General features: G+C 37.9%; 1 protein-coding gene and 1 pseudogene across 1 annotated transcript; one reads left to right on the top strand and one right to left on the bottom strand.

Annotated features, from left to right (window-relative positions):
• Positions 1 to 27: 27 nt before the first annotated feature.
• On the bottom strand, positions 28 to 3,053 carry LOC122151961 (olfactory receptor 51V1-like). The gene is made up of 2 exons (XM_042783356.1): positions 2,112 to 3,053; positions 28 to 42 (listed from the first exon to the last, which is right to left on the bottom strand). Exons 1-2 carry the CDS (start codon positions 3,051 to 3,053, stop codon positions 28 to 30), a joined length of 957 nt encoding a protein of 318 aa, XP_042639290.1.
• Positions 3,054 to 6,047: 2,994 nt separating this feature from the next.
• LOC122151967 lies at positions 6,048 to 7,792 on the top strand (annotated as a pseudogene).
• Positions 7,793 to 8,031: the final 239 nt, after the last annotated feature.

Here is an 8,031-nt window from a genome sequence, read left to right as displayed (position 1 = left end):
TTTTATAATGATAACTACATAAACTTTTCATGAAGGTATTAACTAATCAAAAATAGATACAAAGTTATACATATCATTACAACAATAAAGTTTTGAGAACAACTACACATATTAGGGGGAGCTCTGGTAGCATAGTGGCTAAGGCACTTGACTGCTAACCAGAAGGCTGGCAGTTGAAACCCACCAGCCATTCCTCGGAAGGAAGATGGGGCAATCTACTTCCGTAGTGATACTGCCTCGGAAACTCAAAGAGGGGTCACCATGAGTCAGGTGCAACTTGATGGTACATAACAACACACATATTAGGGAGTTGTGGTAGCATAGTGCCTAAGACAGTTAACTAGAAGGCTGGTGGTTCAAACCCACCAGCCGCTCCTCAGAAGTTTGGGCAATCTACTTCCATAGAGATACCTCCTGGGAAACCCAAGGAGGGATTGCTATGAGTCGTATCCAACCTGACGGCAATGCATTTGGTTCAGTTTGGTTTACACATATTTATTCAATCTAAACATGCACATTATATCACCCATGCTACTTTGGTAATTTTCTACTTTTATTTACAATACAAATATTGTAAGATAATTGTATAACCAATTAATAACCTTATTTAAAAGAAGACAGCTCTGGTGGTATAATGGGTAAGACACTTGACTGCTAACTGTTCAAACCCACCAGCTGTTCCACAGAAGGAATATGGGTGATCTACTTCTACAAAGATTTACAGCCTCAGAAACCCAATGGGGGTCACTATGAGTCAGAAATGACTAGATGGCAGTGAGGTTTTTTTGGGTTTTTTTTTTTTGGGGGGGGAGTTTATTAAAAAGAAGAATAGTAGAAAAGGAAGAAATAAAGACATTTGAAGCTAACTAAAAAATGCATATGCAAAGAACATCCTTGATTATCTCCTAACAATTAGAAACAACATTGAACTTCTGTATATTTTAACGTTATCATCTGTATAATGAAAAATAATATTCACCTCAATGTTGGTTAAGGAAATTAAATTAGAAATAAATTTATATTACTTTTTGACAGTAATAATAATAGTAAAAACAATAATAGTTTTTTGCTTGCTTGTTTGTTTAAACAAGTAAAGAGAATTTGAATGACAGAATGCAAATATATATACAGGTTCATAGTAAACATTTTCATATGGTAGTTTCTACTGATGATATATTTTAGGTCAACTAAGTATTATACAACAACAAGTAATTACAAGTTTCCTTGTAATTTGGGAATTACTGATTGTCTGTACTTCCCGGTCATAGGTGATAGTGTGAGACTGGGGAAAGAACCTAGTTTGTTTTTATCAGTACTTTGTAAATGATCCAAATAGTCCAGTCTTCCTTTGGTGCTTACTACATTACATGTGACTGAACCAAAACTAAATAATCAACAGAAACAGTGCCCATTGTTGTTGTTGTTGTTGTTATGTGCTGTTGAGTTGGAACCTTGTGTTTCCAAGGCAGTATCACTACGGAAGTAGATTGCCCAACCTTGCTTCCTACTATAGGGTAAATTGATGAAAGTAGTGGTGGATCTTTTAGTAATGACTTCAAGAAATGTCATAAGTAAAATTTATGTTTCATTAAAAAAAAAAAAAGGAACCAGAACTGACCATAAGAAGATGTGAGAATTACTGGCTAATTTTCCCCAAGGATAAATGTGATTCTCAGCCCAATGTATATGTACTTTCTAGTGTATAAATGGTTCAAAATATTATTTATGTCAATTTACCTGATTTATGTTATTGTGGAAAAAATAAGGAGTATATTTATAATGTAAAAAATAATACATGTAGAAGTTACTAAATATATTTTCAATTATGTACTGACTTTGATTCTTTAGACCTAAAGTTTTGTGTCAAATATAGTCACATTTGATCTCAGGGAACTTATATACCTTTAAAGTAGAAGTTACACAAACGAAACTCACTGCCATCGAGTTGGTTCCAACTCATAGTGACCCCTTCTACTTCGATCCTTTAGAACTATATTTTTTTGACTTTTAAACATAACCATATTTGATCTCAGGGAACTTAACTCACTCACTGCAGTCGAATCAGATCTGACTCATAGCGACCCCTCCTTGTGTTTTCGAGGCAGTGTCACTATGGAAGTCAAATAGAACAATCTCTGAATTCTCCTTCGTATCTGCTGTGTCTTGATACTATAAATAATAGGGTTCATCAAGGGTGGGAACAGGATATAGATATTTCCCATCAAAACATGAACTAATGGTGAGAGGTGTTTCCCAAAGCGATGCACCATGGTCAGACCAATAATCGGGATGTAGAAAACCAAAACAGCACAGATGTGAGATACACAGGTCTGTAAGGACTTGATCCTTTCCTCCCGGGATGCAATGGCTAAGACTGTATGCAGGATCATGATGTAGGAGATGAGTATGACAACTGCATCCAACAAAAGGTTGCTGATTACCAGGAAAAGAGCATAAATGCTGTTGAAACGGATGTCTGAGCATGCCACTCTGATTAAGTCTTGGTGTAGGCAGAAAGAATGAGAAAGAATGTGGGGACAGCAATAATCTAAGAACTTTAGGCGGATGATGACTGGAGGTATGAGTAAAGAACTCCTACCTAAAATGGCCATCCCGATTTTCTTGATTTTGTTATTAGTTAGGATAGAGGCATAGTGCAGTGGGTTGCAAATGGCAATATAGTGGTCAAAGGCCATAGCAAGAAGGACAGAAGACTCCATGAAGGACAGACCATGGATGAAATAGGACTGTGCAATGCAGGAATCCAAGCTGATCTCTTGAATGAGCCCCAACAGGATCCCCAACACCATGTGCACTGTGGACAGTCCCATGCACAGGTCAGTGAGGGCCAGCATAGCCAAGAAGTAGAACATGGGCTCATGCAAGTTTGGTTCAGTCTGGATCACATGAAGCACCATGCAGTTTCCCAGGAACACCATGGCATAGATGAAGGAGAAAGGAATGCAGATCCAGAGGTAGTCAACTTCTAGGCCAGGAAAACCAGTGAGAACAAAGTTTGAATCACTGAAATTGGAGATGGAGGTCATAGACATTAGTAGAGAATTGAAAATATTTCTAGAGAGATGTAGTCAATTAAATGGGTTTATGATTCCAAAATTTCTAATAGTGATTTTCTGCTTTGTGGTAGAAAATAAAATATAATATTTCCTTTAGTGCCATAAGCTCACAAAATTAGAGAGTGTATGTATTATTACTGATTATTTATTCTTTAGGGTGAAAATCTACTGTCTAGACATAGAATATGTAGTTCTAATAACTAATGGTGCCCAGAAAGCAAGAAGTATTATACAGTAGTAGTAATGGCACATGGGATATGAAACTAGGCTTCTGGGAATCTCTGTTATTTCCTGAAGGAAGATAGTGCATGATCACAGGTATGCATTGCTGCCACAGCTGTAGCACTCTTAGGGGAATATGAATAAATGGGTAATTTTTCTCTTGGTTAACACAACCATTTCTTCTACTACTCTCAGTGGATCATAAGATCACTATGGAAACAACTGGCAAAAATAATCTAACTTTAAAGTTTTTAAAATTAGACAATTAAAATAGAATAGTAAATAGAATCAAAAGGTTTTTGGACACTCCACTTTGTTTAACTCATCTTTAATTTAGATAGCTATTGAAATTTTACACTTTTTTTCTTTCTTTTTTTTTCAGTGGGTCACATTAAATTACATGTTTTATGAAATCTTCACAACTGGACCAATTTTTCTTGGATCCACAACCAATGCCCATGGAAGCAGAGGTCAAGAAATCCAATGATGGATTTCATTGTGCAAATCTGCTATAAAAGACCACTTTAAAATGTCCAAGATCTAAGATGTCACTTTGAAGACTAAGGTGTGCCTGACATAAGCCATGGTATTTTCAAAAGCCACATATGTCTGTAAGAAGTGGACAATAAGTAAAGAAGACCACAGATTGATACATATGAATTGTGGTGTTGTCGACAAAGAATGATGAATGTACTGTGGACTGCTAGAAGGATGAACAAATCTGCCTTGGAGGAAGCACAGCCAAATAGTTCCTTAGAAGTGAGAATGGCCAGACTTTGTCTCTCACACTTTCATCATGCTGTTACCAATCCCTGGAGAAAGATATCATGCTTTGTAACTTGGAGGGTCAGTGAAAAAGGGGGAATACCATTTGATCCACCAATTCTATTACTGGGAATATATCCTAAAGAGGTGAGAGGCAGGGCATGAACAGCCATATGCACACTTATGTTCATCGCAGCACAATTCACTATAGGAAAGAGATGGAATAACCAAATCATGATACATTCACACAATGGAATACTATACTACATTAAAGAACACTGAAGGATATGTGAATCATGTCACAACGTGGGTGACCCTGGATGACAGTATGCTGAGTGAAATAAGTCGATCACAGAAGGACTAATACTGTATGAGCCCGTTACTGTAAAAAGACAAAGAAGAGTTTGCTTGAGAAAGGGAACTCGCTTTGTAGGTTACTGGTGGGAGGGAGGAAGCGAAGGATTAATTTCAGGCTAGTTGGGGGCCACACACTGACATGGGTAAGGGGAGGGATGGTGTAGAGTCTATGACCACTATGATAACATTAGGAAATGGGAGGGCATAAAATTGTACACATAGGATATAGATGACAGATGCTAATACCAACCAGCATATCCACAATGCTACCTTACCATTACACCAAAAACCAGGCTACAGATAAACACATAAACATCTGAGAAGATCAGATGGAGGTCAGTAAACAGGATTATACTCTAGACCAAGGATAGATTCAGCAGAGGCTAATCTTGCACAGATACCAGTGATACAAATACCCTTAATCTTCAGAGAACCAATAGAAGACAAACAAAGAATAATTCCTCTCAGACAGCCAGAAACTGTGGGAGAGAGATCCAATGGATCTACTGACTCAGGACCATAGTACTAGGGGACACCAGATTCAATTGGCACAATAAAATACATAAAAATGCACAAGACTGGGCTGTGTTTCATTCTGTTTTGCGTAGAGTCACTATGATTCGGAGATGCTTCACCGGCACCTAATAACAACAACACCAGAAGAATCAGTAAGACTTACAAGAAGTACAGCCACAATACTCCTTAACAGTGAGGATGATGAGACTTCATCTCACATACTTTGTACATGTTATCAGGAGGGACTAGTCCCTGGAGAAGGACACAACACTTGGTAAAGCAGAGACTCAGCAAAAAGGAGGAAAACACTCAATGAAATTAATTGACACAATGACTGCAACAATGGAGCCAAACAAAGCAATGATTGTGAGAACGGCATAGGAATGGACAGTCTTATATTCTGTTGTACATAGGGTCACTGTGAGTTGGAACCAAATCAATGGCACCTAGCAAAAGTAAGGACAGCAACAAGGTAACCAAGAAAAAAGAGACAAGATAGATATTTCCATAACAGAATTGAAAGAGAGGTCATCACAACTGATACCATGGACATAAAAAGGATATTTAAGGAGTACTATGAGCATCTCTATGTACTTAAATTTGATAAGTTAGATGAAATGAACCGATTCCTTGAAAAATAAAAACTATCAAATCTCACTCAAGGAGAAGTAAATAATCCGAATAATCTTATATCTATTAAAGATATTGAATCAATAATTAACAACCTTGCAAAAAAGAAAACTGAATGCCAAGCAAACTCTTCTTTGTCTTTTTACAGTAATGGGCTCATACAGTATTAGTCATTCTGTGATTGACTTATTTCACTCAGCATAATGTCATCCAGGCTCATCCACATTGTGACATGATTCACGCATCCTTCAGTGTTCTTTAATGTAGTATAGTATTCCACTGTGTGAATGTACCACACAAGGTTGTTTCACTTATGAATTCTACAAAACATGTACACAAAAATAATACATATTATTGATAGTCTCTTCGAGAAAACAGAAGCAGAGGGAACACTTTCTAACACATTCAATGAGGCCAGCATCATCCTAAATATTTGAGTTTGGCAGTGAGTCTTTCTCCCTTGATAATTAGAAAAAGTCCATGGAGAAAGCTGCTATTTATCCAATTATCATAATCCCAGCAAATTTCAATCCTGTTAGTGGCCAGGCAGAAGTTTTTACTTGCAATATCCCCAGCCAGGAATTAGCCGTCTCCCAGTAATCTGGTGTGTAGAGAATCTACCAGACATGATGCTCCTCATGAGAATCTATCCTTCCTCATAAAACAGAGGGCTCTGACAGCCTGTGACTAAAGGCCTGTTAAAGGAGAAAGGATTCAGAAGCTGGGTGAGGAACACTGATGTTTGTGACATAAGTGACTCAGAGGCAGCAGCAGTAGATGCAATTAATAATCTAATTTTCCTAAAATTATCAGGACACTGATTTGCTTCTGTGACTTCTGAGACCTAACACCAAGGTTCCCTGGGAAGTCATCTGTTGCTTCAGTTTCTCCTAAGGGCTGAACATCCTTGGAATTCTAGTTAGTTTTACCTGTAGCATATTCAGGGTGGCCTTACTATGTCACCAGAGCTTCTTGGATACCTGCATCAAACAGACTTATTTCGTCCATGGTTTCTCCGGAAAGTCTGGAGTTCTATTTGATTGTTCTCAAAGAAAGGGATAAATAGAACTGTGAGTTATATTTATCTCATTTTTAAAATTACCTTTAAATATTGATATCTGTTTCCCTGGCATCAGTTATAGATTTCTCAATATTTATCCTCACAGGTTCCCTACGCTGGATCAGAGCTATCCTTGGTTCTCAGTTCCCTTCTCCTCAATCTTTGCCATGGTGTTCCTAAGAGAGTATGGTGTTCTATGTAATTCATGCCAAGCCAAGCCTACACCAGCCCATGTCCTACCTCCTGGCCTCTGGCCACCACTGACCTGTGCATGGGGCTGTCCACAGTGCAAAAGATGCTGGGGATCCTGTAGAGGATCACCTAGGGGATCAGTCTGGATTTCTGCCTTAAAAAAAAACCTCGCTGCCATCAAGTCATTTCCAACTCATAGTGACCCCTTTGGATTTCCAAGGCTGTAAATCTTAAGTAGATTGCCACATCTTCCTTCCACGGAACAACTGCTGTGTTTGAACTGCTGACCATTTGGGTAGCACCCATTGCCTTACTACACCACCAGAGCTTCTTGGATACCTGCATTGAACAGATTTATTTCATCCATGGTTTCTCCTTCACAGATTCTGGAGTCCTACTTGCCATGGCCTTTGATCACTTGACAATTTGCAATCATCTGAGATATACATCTATTTTGACTAATAGTAGAATCACTCATTTTATGGTGATCATTTTAAAGAGAAGTGCTTTGTCTATTCTTCCTGTCATCATTCATTTGAAGTTCCTACATTACTGTCATCATTATATCCTCTCCCACTCTTTCTGACTATACCAGTATATACTGCAGCTGGCTTACTCTGACATCTGCTTCAACAGATTTTATGATTTGGCTCTGGTGATTTGTACCTTGTTGTTGGATGTGGTCCTTATTCTCGTCTCCTGTGTTTTCATTCTGCACACTGTAATGACAATTGCATCTCAGAAGGAGAAGCCTAAGTCTTTGCATACCTGTGTTCCTGTGTTTCCCACATCTGTGCTGTACTGGTTTTCTATATCCACATCAATGGTCTCATCATGGTACACCACTTTGGAAGGCATCTCACCTTTGGTTCAAGTCCTAATGGGCAATATCTATATCCTCTTCCAACCACTGATGAATCCAGTCATCTGCAGTGTAAATACTCAGCAGATCTGAAGCAGGATGAAGAAATGATTTTCCCCAAAAATGTCATGACATTGTTGAATTCCCCTGAAAATGTAACAAAATTGTTCAATTTTCATAGGTGAGAAAGACTTCAGGACAAAATTATAGCGCTAGTTCCTATATGTGAAAAAATTTACAAGTTCAATACTATATTCTATAGCTTTTTTGTTATTGCATGATTACTTGAGTAATAACTTAAGTGGCTTGCTAATTCAAGAGAGATAATAGAACTAAAATTTGTTAATACA

This window comes from Orycteropus afer, unplaced genomic scaffold (genome assembly GCF_000298275.1).
Source record: "Orycteropus afer afer isolate SDZICR_OR568_19922 unplaced genomic scaffold, OryAfe1.0 scaffold00964, whole genome shotgun sequence".
Classification (NCBI taxonomy): domain Eukaryota; kingdom Metazoa; phylum Chordata; class Mammalia; order Tubulidentata; family Orycteropodidae; genus Orycteropus; species Orycteropus afer.
This window is presented reverse-complemented; position numbering and strand designations above follow the sequence as displayed.